General features: G+C 66.7%; 5 protein-coding genes across 5 annotated transcripts; 3 read left to right on the top strand and 2 right to left on the bottom strand.

Moving 5' to 3' along the window:
- The first annotated feature begins 11 nt into the window (after positions 1–11).
- On the top strand, positions 12–1,578 carry AMSG_04638 (UDP-N-acetylglucosamine pyrophosphorylase). The gene has a single exon (XM_013902858.1). It carries the CDS (start codon positions 67–69, stop codon positions 1,531–1,533), a length of 1,467 nt encoding a protein of 488 aa, XP_013758312.1. The 5' UTR covers positions 12–66; the 3' UTR covers positions 1,534–1,578.
- On the bottom strand, positions 1,573–4,173 carry AMSG_04637 (uncharacterized protein; the record flags this gene model as incomplete). The annotated part of the gene is made up of 1 exon (XM_013902857.1): positions 1,573–4,173. The coding sequence occupies one exon, from the start codon at positions 4,171–4,173 to the stop codon at positions 1,591–1,593; it is 2,583 nt and encodes an 860-aa protein (XP_013758311.1). The 3' UTR covers positions 1,573–1,590.
- A 609-nt stretch (positions 4,174–4,782) lies between these two features.
- On the top strand, positions 4,783–10,492 carry AMSG_04636 (uncharacterized protein). Its single transcript, XM_013902856.1, has 2 exons — positions 4,783–7,226; positions 7,600–10,492. The coding sequence occupies exons 1-2, from the start codon at positions 4,886–4,888 to the stop codon at positions 10,152–10,154; spliced, it is 4,896 nt and encodes a 1,631-aa protein (XP_013758310.1). The 5' UTR covers positions 4,783–4,885; the 3' UTR covers positions 10,155–10,492.
- Positions 10,493–10,892: 400 nt separating this feature from the next.
- On the top strand, positions 10,893–11,915 carry AMSG_04635 (serine/threonine protein kinase; the record flags this gene model as incomplete). Its single annotated transcript, XM_013902855.1, has 1 exon — positions 10,893–11,915. The coding sequence occupies one exon, from the start codon at positions 10,893–10,895 to the stop codon at positions 11,913–11,915; it is 1,023 nt and encodes a 340-aa protein (XP_013758309.1).
- A 12-nt stretch (positions 11,916–11,927) lies between these two features.
- AMSG_04634 (uncharacterized protein) lies at positions 11,928–15,601 on the bottom strand (the record flags this gene model as incomplete). Its single annotated transcript, XM_013902854.1, has 1 exon — positions 11,928–15,601. One exon carries the CDS (start codon positions 15,599–15,601, stop codon positions 11,957–11,959), a length of 3,645 nt encoding a protein of 1,214 aa, XP_013758308.1. The 3' UTR covers positions 11,928–11,956.
- Between the last annotated feature and the right edge of the window lie 339 nt (positions 15,602–15,940).

Here is a 15,940-nt window from a genome sequence, read left to right as displayed (position 1 = left end):
TACAGACACTCCTCTCTCTCTCTCCCCTCCTCTCCCTCCTCTCTTCGCAACACACGCACGAACAGCATGGCAGACATCACTGAGCTTCGCACCCGCTTCGAGGCGGCTGGGCAGGCCCACGTCCTGCGGTTCTATGACACGCTCGATGGTGAGGCGCAGGCAGCGCTGGCGGGCGAGCTGGCCGAGGTGGATCTGGATGTGCTGGCGCGGTTCCACTCGCGGGCCATGGCGGCGTGCGAGGAGACGTTTTCGGATCCGTCGGCCATTGCGCCGCTGCATGCTATCGAGGCCGAGGATGCTGTGGGCAAGGACCAGCTCGACACGTGGTGGGCTGGCGGGCTTGACGCCGTGGCTGCCGGCGAGGTGGCGGCCGTCCTGCTTGCCGGCGGGCAGGGGACCCGCCTCGGCTCGTCGCAGCCCAAGGGATGCTACGACATCGGCGCGCCATCGGGCAAGTCGCTCTTCCAGCTCCAGGCCGAGCGCATCGCCAAGGTCCAGGCGCTTGCCGCGGCTAAGGCCGGCAAGCCCGCCGGATCGGTGGTCATCCCGTGGTACATCATGACCTCGGCGCCGACTGACGCGCCGACTCAGGCCTTCTTTACTGACAACGAGTGGTTTGGCCTCGCCCAGGACCAGATCATGTTCTTCCAGCAGGGCACGCTCCCGTGCCTGACCGTCGACGGCAAGCTCATTCTCGAGTCGGCCGGCAAGCTCGCCCGCGCACCCGACGGCAACGGCGGCATCTACGAGGCGCTCGACAAGCGCGGCGTGCTCGCCGACATGGAGGCCCGCGGCGTCAAGTACGTCCACACGTACTGCGTCGACAACTGTCTCGCCAAGGTCGCCGACCCGGTGTTCATCGGGTACTGCGTTGCCGCAGGCGTTGGCGTCGGCGTCAAGGTCATCCCCAAGCTCGAACCGGCCGAGAAGGTTGGCGTCCTCGCTCTCCGCGACGGCGTCACACATGTCCTCGAGTACTCGGAGCTTCCCAAGGAGCTCGCTGAGGAAAGGACGGACGACGGCTCGCTCGTGTACTCGGCGGCCAACATCGTCAACCACTTTTACACCGTCGACTTTCTCAAGGCCACGGCGTCGACCTACCTTCACGACATGGTCCACCACGTGGCGCACAAGAAGATCCCGCACGTCTCGGACGACGGCTCGGAGACGATCAAGCCGACTTCCAACACCGGCATCAAGCTCGAGCTCTTCATCTTTGACGTCTTTCCCTCGGCCGGCGACTCGCTCGCTATCCTCCAGGGCGCGCGCGCCCGCGACTTTTCGCCGCTCAAGAACGCGCCGGGCACCGGCTCAGACTGCCCGGAGACCGCCCGCATGGCGCTTGCCGAGCTCCATGCCTCGTGGTTTGCTGACGCCGGCGGTGCGCTCTCGGCTCAACCCTCGCTCGACGCGCTCTTTGAGATCGCGCCCGCCGTCTCGTACGCCGGCGAGGGTCTGGAGGCCTTTTCCGGCGTCGCCGTCGACCTCCCCTACGTCATCGACGAGGCTGATCCCACGCTCAACTCGGCGTGAAGCTTGCTGCTGCGCTCGCGGCTGTAAAAAAAACGATTTGTTCCATGCATCACAAGGTCATGCCCGCAGGCTCTGGCTGGTAGACTTGTGGCGCTGCTTCTGGGCCTCGAGCGAGGCGCGGAGCGACGAGGCCGGCGCAGCCGGCGCCGGACCTGCGGCCGCGTCTGCCGGCGCGTTCTCGTTAGCGGCGGGCGCGGCGGCGAGCTTGGCGATACGAAGCTTGTCGGCGGCAGCCTTGCGCTCGGCGGCGTCGAGCATGGCGCGGAGCTGCGATGTGACGACGGCCTGGGCCTCGGCGGCCTCCATCATAGACGCGCGCTCGCGGAGAAGGTCGGCGACGCGCCCGGAGAGCTGGTCGATGCGGGTATGAGCGCGCGCAAGCTGGGCCTCGAGGTCCTTGCGCGCGGCGCTAAACTCGTCGGCGGTGGCTGACGCTGCCGCGCGCCATTTTGCGGTGAGCGCCTTTTGGGCAGCGACGAGCTCCTGTGCCTCGAGCGCGTGGTCATCGAGGTTGCGCTGTGCGAGGCGGAGCGCGTGCTCGAGATCGCCGACAGCGGCCTGCGACGAGCGCTCGAGGGTGGCAAGCTGGGTGGCGGCACGGCGCTCGGTTCGGGCGGCGGCGTCCTGGGCGAGCTTGACCTGCTCGGCCATGGCGTTGCGGGACTCGAGCGCAGTGACGCGCTCGTCGTGAGCGGCGAGAGACTCGGACTCGAGATGGCGGATGCGCTTGGATGCCTCTGTCAGCTGGGTCTCAAGCGTGGCGCGCTCGCGGGCCCACTCGGCTTCCTTGCGGCGGTGCTTGTTCCGCGCAGACTCGGCTGTGGCGTCGGCGTCGGCAGCAGCGCGCTGGGCGGTCCGCAGCGCACCAGTGAGCTCCTCTTCACGCTCGCGAGCGCGCCGGCGGCCGGCTGTCGATTGGATCGCCTCGAGCTCGGCTTCGAACCGCTTGGCTTCGCGGGCGAGGCGCTCAGACTCGGCAGAGAGCTTGATGTTGGCATCCTGGGCAGCTCCGAGCTCACGGGATGTCTTCTCCAGCTCGGCCTCCCAGCGCGCGCGCTCGGCAGCGAGCAAGGCGGCATGGTCGGCCGACTCGCCGGCCATAGCGGCGGCGAGGGAGGTCTGGCAGCTCTCAAGGCTGGCCTCGGCATGTTGAGCGCGGAGGAGGGCGCGGTCGCGCTCGGAGCGGACCTCGTCGAGTGCGTCGAGCGCCTGCTTGACACGAAGGTAGGCTTCGTCGAGGTCGCGCTGCGAGGTCTCGAGCCTGCGCTCGAGCGAGTGCATGGCGGTCACAACCTCGTCGCGCTCCTGGACGAGCGCGTGCTCGCGCTGGGTGGCGCGGGCGTTGGCAGCCTCAAGCGACCGCTCAAGGTCAGTGATCTTGGAGCGGAGAACGGCCGAGGCCTGGACGGCGTCGGCGGCGGCCGAGGCTTCGGAGACAAGCGCAGCCTGCTGGGCAGCGAGCGAGTCGACGGCATCCTTGTACTCGGCGGTCTGGAGCTTGGCACGAGCGACTGTCTCCTCGAGCGCCGAGTTTGCGGCGCGGGCCGAGGCAGCCTCCTGCTCACGGAGCTCGAGTTCGGAGCTCTTCCGGTCGAGCTCGTCTTGCAGGGCGGCAGCACGGGCGCTGGCCTCGGCGGCGACCGCGGTCGCTTCGTCGAGCGAGGCAGCCATTCGCTGCAGCTGCGTCGAGCTCGACGAGCTGGAGCTACGAGTCGAGTCGAGCTCAGTGCGGAGCGCGTCGACTTCGCCCTGCAGCACCGAGACCTGCGACATGAGGATGTTGTTCTCCTCCTGGTACAGGCCGATGCGGTCGTGCATTTCGGCGAGCTCCTCGGCGTCCGACGGAGTGAGACCTGCAGCAGCGACAGCGAGGCCCGAGCCGGAGGCCGCGGCGTCGGACGCGCGACTATGCAGGGCCTCCAGCGCGCGGTCTAGCTCGGCGCGGAGTGAAGAATTCTCGGATGCCAGAGTGGCAATGTTGGTGCGGGCAGCCGTGAGCTGCTCCTCCCGCACGCGGGCGGTCTCCTGCAGTGCGTCCACGTGGGTGTCGTACGACACAATAAGCGGCGCCACTAGCGCGCGATCGGTCCACCATGCCGGAACCGGTGTGTCATCAGGAAGGCTTCCGCCGCGACCGCCAGCAGCGCCGGCAGCCTCGGCCTCGGCAACGAGGACAGCAGCCTCGGCCGGGTCAAGCACGGTGCCCTGCTCGCGAGCCAGCTCGACGCTCAGCCTTGCGGCATAGTCACGGAGAAAGGCAGCATCACCAGCAGAGGTGTCGACAGGCGGCGGTGGCGAGGAGGCACGGCGCGGCGGCGAGGGCGAGGGTGACAGAGGGGGCTGGTCGCGGCGAGCCGAGGCTGAGGCCGAGGCGGCATGGTCGGCATGGTCGGCATGGTCGATGTGGCTGGCATCATCCTCGGCAGGGCCTGCCGAACGGGAGAGCGAGCCAGACTCGTAGGGGATGCGGTAGGACGAACCGTCGCGGGTCCGGTGACGGCGGTGGCGGCGGTGGCGTCGCTTGGCGGACCTGCGGGAGGCCGACGAGCCAGTGGCGTGAGCGGCGGCGGCGGTGGCGGCAGAGGGCGGCGGCGGAAGTTCCCTGCCGCGTTCACTGCGGCGGGGCTGTGTCCCTGCCATGTTTGCGTGCGAGTGTGTATGTGTGTGTATGTGTGTGTATGTGTGTGTATGTGTGTGTATGTGTGTGTATGTGTGTGTATGTGTGTGCGCGAGTGTGGTGGTGGTGGGCTGTGTGGGTGGCTGGCAGTTGGGCGCTGGCTCGTTGGCTTGGCGCGAAAGTGGCTGCTCGCCTGGAGATGATCAATGTGGTGCTGTGCTGTGACAAGGTCAGCGTAGCGAGTGGCTTTGACCGCGCTCACGCCTTCCTGCTTCACCAAGTCATGGACTGCTCGCTCATCATCGGGCTTTGTCATGCCATCCAAGTCCTTGATCCAGTCATGGTTGCATGCACTCGGCAGCGACTAGCCTCGCACCATGCTCCAAAAAAGGATTAAAACGCGCAGCGAGCCGCAATTGCCGCAACCCTTTGCAGAGAACCCCACTCCCCTCCCCCCCCACCACCTCTACCCCAACCGGGGTGGCACCACGCCGAACACCCCAATCCCCCAACCCCCACCCACATGCTCTTCGCCGTGACTCTTCTCTTCCTCTCCGCGGCCCTCTTCCCCCCTCCACGACTGCCGCCCCCGCCTACACCACCGCCCTCCCTGTCACTAATGTGGGTGTCACGGTCGGGTATGGCCTCCTTGTGGCCGAGCCGGGCGATTTCAACAAGGATGGACTGGTCGACTTTGTGTCGTGTGAATACTCCACCTCTGGGGATGAGCTTCGCATGACCACGCAAGGGCCGCTGGGCATCTGGTCGGCGTTGTTCAACGTCCGTCCGGCGCCGGCGCACACGGGCGATAGGTGCCGCGCGATGCGGGTCGGCGATCTCAATGGCGACTCGTATCTCGACTTTGTGGTGGCGAACGAGTTCGTCTCAGGTTCGGGCACGGGTGCCCTCAATGTATACCTCAACGAGGCATCATCCGGCACAACGTTCACCTTTGCGCAGCAGCTGTTAGGCATCCACAAGGTCGAACAGATGTACCTCGCCGATTTGAACGGCGACTCGTACCTCGACGTTGTGCTTTTTCGCACGACAATGTCGTTCATCTACACGGCGTTCAACTTGGGCCCGGCATCGTACGCGTTCTCGGGCCTTTCGCCCATTCTTGCCGTCTCGTCGGTGCGTGGCGGCGACGTCGGCGACTACGACGCGGACGGCGATCTCGACATTCTCTACTGTTCTTCCGGCGACTTTCGCGTCGTTGTCAACACGGGTGCCGGTGTGTGGGACGCGACGCATCTTGACTTTCTCGGCCAGAAAGGCTCCGAGTTTTGCTCGTTTGTGGTTGCCAAAGGCACCGACGAGCTGGCCGTTGCTACCGCCAACTTTGGCGGAACGCCGTTCACTTTTGGGCCACCAGACTACGCCGTGGGTGTGACGGGCGGCGGGACCCTTCATACTGGCCCGGACCCGGGCCAGTCGCAGCGGAAGGATTTCAATGTCGACGGCGTCGACGATCTCGTGATGGCGCCCCGCGGCTCCCTCGCCCAGCAGGTCGTTCTTGGGCGGGACTTTGGAGGCTTCTTCCCCCCGCTCACCTTCACCAATTCCCTGCTGTATGATTCTGAGTGGGTTTCCACGGCTGACATCGATAACGACGGCCTCCCCGACTTTATTGCCACCACGCATGGCGGATCAGGCGGTGCCGGCATCCGCATCGTGTCGCGCTCGCGCTGGACGCAAACCATGGATGGCCCAGTGGCTACACTCGGCGCTGCCGGTGGGCTTGGCATCGAGACCCACCTCGTCGCGATGGCCGCCGTTGACTTGGACAACGACGGCACGCCGGGCCTACTCACGCTTGCGCCGTCGGGCGAGGTCTACTTTCTGCCGGCCGCCAGCGCCACGCCGCGCCTCATCGGCGCTTCGGCTGCTGTCGGCGCGGCGTCGGCTCTGGTCGTGGCCGATTTCACGGCAGACGCTGCCCTCGACATCGCCACAGGCTCGCTCGCCTCGGGCACGGCATCCCTCTTTGTTGCTGCGGGCGACAACACGTTTTCAGTGGTGAGCGTAGCCACGCCGGATGTGTCAATCGTGTCACTGGCAGCGGCATCGGTCAACGGCGACGCGCGCCCCGACCTCGTCATCGCGTCGCCGTCCGCCATCTACGTCCTCGCTCGCGCCGACGCCTCCTCGTTTGCCGCTCCCGTAACTGCCGTCACGGGCCTGACCGACGTCACAGCGCTTGCTGTGCTCTCACACCCCGCGTCGCACCCGCGCACCCCCGCCCTTGTGTACACCACGCTCTCCTCGCTCGCGGTGGCGCTGCCCAGTGCCGACATGGCGTGGGGTGCGCCGACGGCCATCGTGGCCCCAGCCGCTCACGGCGCGAACCGCCTTGTGGTGCGCGACCTCGATGCCGATGGCTACCCCGACGTGTTGTTTGTGGCCGACGCGCTCGTATCGTACGTGCTCAGCACGAGCGCGCCGGGTACGTTTGGCGCTGTGCCGGGTACACCCGTGGCCTCGCTCGCGGGCCCGATCACCGACGTGGCCGTGGTCTTCTCCAAGCCGGCAGCGTTTGGCGACGTGATAGTGGCCACCGTCGATAGCGTGCGGGCGTTCATGACCGCCGATTGCGGGGCGTCGTGGGATGAGACGCTGGTTGCTGCGTATCCCGAGCACGCGCGCAACGTCAGCGGGCTCGCCGTTTACGACGCCAACAGCGACGGGTACGCCGATATAGGCGTGTTTGCGGGTACTGACGGGTTTGTGTTCTACGCCTCGGTCCCGTCGTACAACACGCATCCCTCCACCACCTTTTACGCGCTCGACCATCCCGAGTGTGGGGGCGTGCCCGGTACCGTGGCGTGCTTGCGCGCAGCGCTGGCGCACTCTGGTGACGGAACTGTGACCACATTCTGTGTCCCGCCGTCTGTGGGCACTTTCGTGCACTGTCCATCGGCGGCGCTTGGGGACGTGGCGTTCCCTGTGACCCAGCGTCTCACGCTTGTGGACGCCACAATCGACTGCACGATTGCTGGCGGATCCAGTGGAGCCTTGTTTGCGGTGTATTCATCGCTGACACTCCGCAACGTGACGATTGTGGGGGCGTCGCCGCGTGCGGCATCGCCTGCAGCCATCGTGGTCGCTGCGGACGCGTCGTTCACGGCGGTATCGCTGCACATGAGCGCCGGGCCAGACGTTGCGTCGACGTCGCTGCTGGGCGGGTTTGGCGGGTGCGTTCTGGCGCTGGACAGGGCGTCGATCACGGTGCGCGACTCGTACTTTGGCGGCAACACGGCCGGGGCGGCGGGCGGCGTGCTGGCTCTCTCTGGCTCGGCCGTCACGCTCTCGGTCGATTCAACAGTGTTCGAGGGCAACACGGCGGTTGGCGATGGCGGAGCCATGTACACGACGGGCGCCGGCCACTCGCTGGCGTTCACGGCGTTCACGGTTTCTGGCCAACTCGGCCGGCCGATCCGGCGGCGCAGTGAGCCTGACGGGCGTGTGGGCAGCGGCGACGTTTACGGGCGGTGCGTGGCGAGCCAACGTGGCATTGGCGGGCGGCGCGCTCGCTCGCTCCGGCAATGGACCGGTCACTGTGAGTGGCACAGTGCTGGACGCCAACAGTGCGTCGCTGGGCGGCACGTTCTGTGCGACGGCCGCGCCCGTGATCGATCTGGAGTCGGCACTGTTGGTGGAGAGCGCGGAGTTCCCTGCGTCGACGCTCATGGTGTCGGGCGCTCTCATAACGTCCGCTGGAGCATACGGCGGCATTGCACATATTTGCAGCGTGGCGCTCGACGTCTCGGGTGTGGACATGAGTTCGGCGACAACGTCAGCATCGGGCGGCGGAGGGTACGTGTACGTGTGCGGCCCGGGGCTCACGCAGTACGGGCATGTGACGCACCCGAGCGTGCTGCCGGTGTCGTCAGTGGCAACACCCGGCGGCTATGGTGTCGTGGTTGCCGGCCCGCCGCAGAACGCAACGGTGGCCGGTCTGCCGACGTCGGCTATCTCGGGCGTTCCCCTCGGCTTGGGCACGCTTACGCTTCGTGATGCATGGGGCGCCGTGGTGAGCAACCCGTTCATTCGCATCGGCGTTTCGCCGCTTTCGGCCACGGGCGACATTGAGGTGTCGGGTATGTCGCTCGGCGCGCTCTACGACGAGTCGCTTACTGGCTACTCGCTGGGTGCCATCACGCTTGCTGTGGGTTCGTGGCCAGAGGACGTGGGTTCGAGTGCGACGTTGGCCATTGTCGAGTTTGTGGACGCGGAGGTGGAGTATGCGCGCGTGACGGTGGCGGTCGGGGCGTGTCCGCGCGACTATGGGCGTACTTCTGCCTCTACGGCGCCGCTGGTGTGTGCCGAGTGTGGCCCGAACGGGTTCTCGACGGAGACGTCGACTGAGCCGTGCGGCATCGTGCCCACATGCCCGGACGGGTTTGTGGTCATCGACGGCAAGTGCGTCACATGCCCGGGTAACACGGTTCGTGTGGCCAACACGAGCGCCGAGATGGGCACCGTGGCGCCGTGTGTGTGCGAGCGCGGTTTCTACTCGCCGACGGGTGCGGCCGACGTTGCGTGCGTAGCATGCCCGCCCGGCGGCGTGTGCGCCGGCGGGACTGACGCACCCGTAGCGGCGCCCGAGTACTACCCGACGGGGCCGGCCCAGTTCTCCGAGTGTCCCATCGAGCGCTCGTGCTTGGGCGGGCGCCAGTGTGCGCGCGAGTACGCTCCGGGTGAGTTTATGTGCGTGGCGTGCGCTCAGAACCACTACCGCAAGCCGGACGGGACGTGCGACGCATGTCCTGGAGCGTCGACGTCGCTCTTTGTCCTCTTCTGCCTCCTGGTGGTGGGCGCCGCTGTACTCTCGTTTGTGCTTGTGCTCGTCGCCATCATCCAGTTCCAGCGTGTCGGCGCGAGCGCGGGGCGAAAGAAGCTGCTGCCGCACTCGATCGGTGTCGCCGTCACGTTTCTGCAGGTGCTCGCGGTGCTAGGTCGCGCGGCGTTCAAGTGGCCGACGCCACCGGTGCAGCAGGTGATGGACTCCGTGGCGTTTGCCACGTTTGACCTCTCGCTCTTCTCGACCGACTGCACAGTGACGTCGTTCCCGATGCGGTACGCGCTCTCTGTGGGCTTACCGACCGCGTTCTTCGCGCTCATTGTGGCCCTCGTTGTGGGGTTCAAAACGTGCCGCTGCTCGTGCCGTGGCAAGATCGACATGACGCGCGTCTCGGTGCGTGCGCTCCTCTACCGCCTCATCTTCTCGTTCGGCCCCATTGTGTACCTCCCGCTCGCGCGTGCCACGCTACTCTTCTGGGACTGCACACAGCTGCCCGACGGGTCGTACCGCCTCGACTCGTCGCTCGACGAAGAATGCTACGGGGCGATGTGGCTGCAGCTCCTCCCGCTGGCGCTGACGGCGCTTGCCGTGTACGTGGTGGCGCTGCCGCTCTCGTTCGGCTTGGTGCTGTGGAAGAACCGGCACGAACTCGACAGCACCCGCGTGCAGCTTGCTTACGGCCCGTTGTTCACGGCGTACCGGCGCGCGCACTATATGCACGAAGTGGTGCGCCTCCTCAAGCGGCTGGCGGTGGTGTGCGTGGCGCTCTACGCGTCCAACCTCGAGCACCTGTTGTTTGCGGGTTTTTTTGCCATCTTTCTCTCCTCGCTCGTATATCAGCTCTACAACGCCCCGTTTTTTGACCCACTCCACAACACGCTTGAGGCCAAGCTGGACGGGTCGATTCTTGCGCTTTGCGCCGCCGGCGTGCTCTTCTGGTCGACGTCGGGACGGAGCATTTCACAGGCCTCGTACATCTCCCTCGTGGTGGCCACCCTCGCTGTGCTCTTTGGCACCATCGTCGTCATTGCGTACGCCGTGGTCTCGGAACTCATGAAGCTGAGCTTCAAGCGGGCGCGCGGGTTGACTTCGACGGTGCAAGCGCACCCAACGCCCAGGCCACGGTGGTTCGCCGGTTTGTGGCATCGCACGTCGCCGACATCGACTCGCCGTCGCTGCGAGATCGGTTGTACGCCGTAGTCGCATGGTTTTCCACTCGAGGCGAGTGCGACGATGACGATGATGTCGATTTGGGAGCCGCCGACGTCACGTGGGTGCCTGGCCTTACATCGTCGGACGCCAGCGCAGATGCGAGTAGATCGTCATCGAGTGGAGCGACAAAGGCGTCGGTATCGGCATCTTTATTGTCGGCATCATCGTCGATGGGTTTGCCTGTTGACGACATCGAGAGCGCCTCCAACTCGTCGCGCCACACCCTCGCCCGTCTCAAGCGCAACCATCGGCCGTTCGGCCGGCGTAGCTCGCGGACCTCGATCTCATCGCGACGGGAATGAGTAAACTCGACTTTACCAATCGTCGCATTTGTTGATGATGGCGTCAGCGTCGAGGGTGCCTGCCGGCTCTTTGTTGTTGCCGTTGTCTGCGAGGCCGGCGAGAAGGGCTATGACCTCGTCATCTTGATCAGCAGAAGATGCCTCTGCATCGTCGTCATCCGAGTCGGCGCTCCCATCCAGGCCCGTGAGCGACGCAGCAATTGCTTGTCGGCGTCTGGCACGTTGACCGAGTCTCCATCATCGTCAGTGTCGGCGGCGACCGGAAGCACCACCAGGTCCGCAGTGTCTAGGTCGTCGTCGTCGCCGCCGCCGCCAGCTGGGGCGGTTTTTGGCGGCGGTGCGACAGCCCGGTTTGGGCGAGCGGCGGGTGGCGGGCGACGGGCGGAGGCAGCTCACGCTGTCGCGGCCTGCGGTGGGTTGCTGCATGGAACTCGATGTAGCGGCACTGCGGGTGGTTGAGCGGCTGGTTCTACGGCCGCATGCGGCCACACTCCGAGTTGTTGACAAGGGCAGTGGCGCAGAGCTGGTGCTCAAGACGTCGTGGGCGCCTGCGGCTGGGGCTGCGGCGGCAGCCGAGGCCGAGCTCTTTGCCTGCGCCGATGCGTACTCGCCGCATCTGCTGCCGTGCGCCGGTGCTGTGCGCAATCCGGCCGGCCCGGGCCTCGCTCTGGTATACCGCTACCTTCCCGGCGGCTCGCTCGACGCCGCTGCTTCATCGGCGGCATCTGCGCTCGCTGCTGCGTCCGCCGTCGGCTCGGCGCTCGCTGCTCTGCACGCGGCCCAGGAGTCCGGATGGTGGTCGGAGCCGATTGTCCACGGCGACGTCAAGCCGGCCAATGTGCTGGTGGATGCCGATGGCACCATGATCCTTGCTGACTATGGCGTGTCTTCGCCGGTCCGCGCCGCGCGCGCCGATGCAGGCGCCGACGTGGCTGGCTTTGCCGGCTCGCCGGCGTATGCCTCGCCGCACGCCACCGCCGGCTACCCGCCCTCGCCGGCCGATGACATGTGGTCACTTGGCGTCGTACTTTATCAGCTTGCCCTCGGCTGCCTGCCGGACTTTGATGTTGCGACAGGCGCGCTGCTTCGCGGGCTGCCGGACTTTTGCGCCGCGCCGGGCGCGAGCCAGGCTGATGCTGAGACCCTCCGCGCACTCGTCGCCGGCCTGCTCACCCTAGATCCCGCCGAGCGGCTGACTGCAGCCGAGACGCTTGCGCTGCTTGGTATTAATCCGCCGCCGGCAGCGCCGCCACAAGCTGCGCCGTCGCCAACACAACCGGCGCCGGCTGCACCCGCCCCAGCTGCGCCGTCGCGAGCTGCGCCGCCTCCGGCTGTGCTCCCCTCCTCCACCCGCGAGCGACCACGCGGACGGATCAAGGTGGCCGGGCGGTCGTCGTCGTCGCTCTCGGCCGAGGAGCTGGCGATGATAACCAAAGTGCCACGATGAGAACAGTTTACATGGGGTAGCGCAGGTGGTGGGCAGTCGGTTCAGAGGAGCGAGCGGCGGGCGCGACGACGACGCGGAGCGGCAAAGTCCTCGTCGGCGTGGTCGTCGACAATGTCGTCGTCGGCTGGCGGGAGGCCGACGCCGCCGGCAGGGTCGCCGACAGGTGGTGTAGGCGAAGGCGCGTCGAGGGCCTCAAGGGTGAGCGGGGCGGTGGTGGATGACGGCGAGGTGCGAGCCGAGTTCTTGCGGGCCTTGGACGGCGGGGTGACGAGGAGGTCGCTCGAGAGGTTGGACGACTTGCGGGCACGCTTGGACTTGCGCTTCGCGCCTAGGACGGGGACGACCGAAGTGTGGTCTTCTGTCAGTGAGGCGATGGTGATCTTCCCGTGCGAGGCCTTGCGCGACGAGCGCTTGGTCTTGTTGCTCTTCTTGGCCTTGGCCTTGGCCGACGCAGGCTTTGCGGGCGGCGGAACCGAGGCGCCGAGCTTGGCACGGAGCTTGTTGTACATGTCGATGTCCTCCTTGGCGAAAATGAGGTTTTTCTCGAGCGCCTTAAAGTTGGCCTCGAGGAACTTGAGGACCTCAGCCTTTTGGTCGGCGTTGAGGCGCGAGGAAAAGGAGGCGAGACCGTCCAAGAGGGCAAAGTTGGTGGGCGCGTCGGCGAGCGCGGCCGGGATGCCGAGGGCAAAGATCTGCTGGACAACGAGGATAGCGTCCTTGGTGTCTGCGGCGAGCTTGGTGGCGAGACGGCGGATCGGGGCGCGGAGGGAGTCAGATGCGGTGAGGCGGCGGGTCTGACCCTTGGGCAGGAGCTTGGCGTGCTCCTCGGCGTCGGCCAGCTTGAACTTGAGGGCCTCGATGAGCGGCTCGGCGACGGCGGCGGAGAGACGCGTAACCATGCGCTTGACCATGCCGCCGATGACGGGCGCAAAGAGCCGATCGTGCTCCTGGTAGTGGGTGACGAGGTGGGCGGCGTAGGCCGTGTCGAGGCCACCAAAGGCAAAGCCACGGACAAGAGCACCAAGGGTGGCGTCGGTTGCGTCGTAGACGGCGCCGAGGACGTCATCGGGCACCGACTCGTCGGCGTACGCGTTCTCGTACGCCTCAAACAGCTGCTCCATGAACGACACCATGTCGGCCTGCAGCGGGGTCGACAGCGGGGTGGCGAGCGGCGCGAGCGCTGTCTCGCCGAGGCGCGGCGCAAAGAGGAGCGCGGCATCGACCGCCACGCCGACGGCTGTGCAGAGCGTCGGTAGGTAGTCGGTCGGCCCGAGCTTGACGGCGGCTGACGGGAGGAGGAGGCTCTCGACGGCGCGGACAAGGCCGGCGTAGGCCTCGAGCACTGCAGCCACCTCGGTCTTGACGCCGAGGATCGATTCCTCGGGCACGGTCTCGCCGGCGCTCTCTTTGGCGGCGAGCGCAACGAGCGGCTCCTCGACGCGGGCACGGGCCCAGGCGGCGTGACCAAAGAGAATGCGGAGGGCGGCGTCGAGGGCGGCCGGCGAGTAGCAGTCGGCGACGGATGCCGGATCGGCGGCGGCGGCGAGGGCGGCGACGGCGACGTCGATAAAGGCGGCGGCGGCGTCGACGAGGGGCGCGGCGTCGTGGAGCGAGAGGTCGTGGGCGGTGGCAAAGGCGGCGGCACGTTGGAGGGCGAGGGCTAGGGTGCGCAGATTGTCACGGCCGGCGGCCGAGGCCGGATCGGGCATGCTTCCGCCGGCGCGGGCGTTGTCGACGGACTCAACCATGGCGTACAGGTCCTGAGCGAGCGCGTTCTCGACCTTGGTCGTCAGTTGTGGGGCGGCGGCGAGGAGGGTGCCGTAGAGGCCGGCGACCTGGGCAAAGACCTCAGGCTCGGCCGAGGCAAAGAGGAGCTTGTGGGCGGCGGCGAGGCAGGCGTCAAAGGCGTCGCGGAGCGAGTCGTCGGCAGCGACATCGGAGAGGTCCATGACCTCGACGAGCTCGAGAAGGAGGGCCAGCTGCGGCGGCTTGCCGGCAAAGAGCGCAAAGAGATCGGTCATGCGCGGGAGAAAGGTGGTGCGGATGGCGGCGGCGGCGGCGGCGGCGGCCGAGGCCGACACATGCGCCGGCTCGTTGGGAATGACCGAGCCGCCGGTGGCGAGGCGGGCGCAGGCTGCGAGGACGCGGACGAGGAGGTCCTGCTCGGCGGCGTGGGTGCCCGGGTCGACGTTCGACGCCGGCTCTTCCTGGAGTAGGTCGAGCATGACGGGCCAGGCGGTGAGGCACGGGGCGTGCTTGAAGAGGGCGTCAACAATGTAGACCGGGTTCTGCGCCTGGTAGCTAAAGTTGAGGACAAACTGGACAAAACCGCGGACGCGGGCCTTGTCGACTTCGTCGTCCGACTGGCCGGGCAGAAGCTGCGAGGCGATGATGATGTCAAAGAGGTGCTTGCGGACAAAGTGCGCGGCCTCGGTGCGGATCTTGCGGTTCTCAACCGAGATGTAAAAGTAGACGGCGTCGATGTCCGACTGCTCGAGCATCGAGGTCTCGAGGAGCGCGGACAGCGTGCCGAGGGCTTCGACGGCAACGTTGACCGACGAGTCCTTGGCCATCTCAAGGATGCGTCCGCGGAAGCGCTCTGTGAACGACGAGAGGGCAGTGATGGCGTTGGAATCGTCATAGAGGCCGCGGAGCGCCTTGAGCGCGGCCAGCCGCACGTTGGCGTCCTTGTCCGACAGCGTCCACCCGAGGTACTTGAGGTACGACGGCTCGAGGAAGATCTTGGGGTAGCCGGCAATCCACTCGCCGAGAGCGGCGATTGACTTGGCGCGGAGGAGGCCGACCGAGTCGCGGTAGCGGTGGACAAAGATGGTGGAGAAGAGCGACTTGAGGAAGGACTCGGCGCGAGCGACGTTGATCTTGAGGGTCGCGATGCGGTTCTTGAGCATGTCAATGCGCGAGGCCATGTTGCGCGAGCCGCGTGACGACCGGCGCTTTCCGACGGCGGACTCTTCGTCCATGGGCGTCGGCGAGTCATCGTCATCATCATCGTCGTCGTCGTCGTCGCCGTCGGACCCGGCAGCAGTGGCTTGTTTGGCAAAGGTGAGCATCTGCCGCTCGGCAAGCGAGAGCTGGCGGAGACCGGCCTGGGCCACGCCCATCAGCGGCGCCATGATGGCGTAGGCAGTGATGGTGGCGGTGTGGCGGAAGGCGCGGACGGTGCACGAGGACATGGCGGTAATCCAGCGGAGGAGGGTGGCGAAAACATCCTCGGCCGGGAGAAGCGAGTTGGCGGCGAGGTTGATGAGCTCGGCCCAAAAGGCCTCGAGCCGCGGGCCGAACTTGACCTTTTTCTTCAGATCGGGGTTGACGAGCGGGTACGTCGGATGGGTAAACTCCTTGACGATGGCGGCAAGCAGCGGGTCGAGGTCCTCGGTGAGGACCTGCGTTGTTGAGAGCAGGATCGTCGAGCCGGTGCAGTGGAGGACAAAGTTGACGAGCGCGGCGAGGCCGTCGTCGGCCGACTCGTCAAACGTCTCCATCCACGACGCCACAAGATCCACGACCTTGGTCTTCTTGTCGACCAGACCGGTAAATATGAGCGACATGCCTTCGAGCTCCGGCGGGAGCTGGTCTTCGCCCGCGGACGCTGCCTTGGCCGGCGCGGGCGAGGGCGAGGGCGATGCCGAGCGCGCGTTGGCCACGTTCTCCTTCTCCACCGCCATGGGTACCGGCGACGCGGCCGAAGCAGCCGTCGACGTGCGGCGCGACCGGCGTCTGGACATGCCCCGTGCGGTTGTGAGTATGGGTGTCGAGTGCGTGCCTCTGGCGGTCCCCGCTTTGCGACGCCTGCAACGCTGTGCCTGCGCCGTCGGCTACGATGACGACTCGGTCCGGGAATCTACCGCCAGCCCAAAAACCAATTCACGACCTTTTTCGGCACCCGGCGACGTGGGAGCGGCGGGATGGAGTGGAGGGGTAGGCATATGACGTACGGCATGGTGGGCGACTGGGTGCGAGCGGTGGGTGGTGGTGGGGTGTTGTGTGGAGTGTGGAGGACGGGT

This window comes from Thecamonas trahens, assembly GCF_000142905.1.
Source record: "Thecamonas trahens ATCC 50062 unplaced genomic scaffold supercont1.20, whole genome shotgun sequence".
Lineage (NCBI taxonomy): Eukaryota > Apusomonadida > Apusomonadidae > Thecamonas > Thecamonas trahens.
The sequence above is the reverse complement of the archived record's forward strand: the minus strand, read 5'-3'. Positions and strand labels throughout refer to the sequence as shown.

Coding starts and splice junctions, on each gene's coding strand:
- AMSG_04638 (XM_013902858.1), top strand. CDS start 67: ATGGCAGACATCACTGAGCTTCGCACCCGCTTCGAGGCGGCTGGGCAG.
- AMSG_04636 (XM_013902856.1), top strand. CDS start 4,886: ATGACCACGCAAGGGCCGCTGGGCATCTGGTCGGCGTTGTTCAACGTC. Junction 7,227..7,599: donor GATTGTGGGGGCGTCGCCGC/GTGCGGCATCGC, acceptor CCGGCGGCGCAG/TGAGCCTGACGGGCGTGTGG.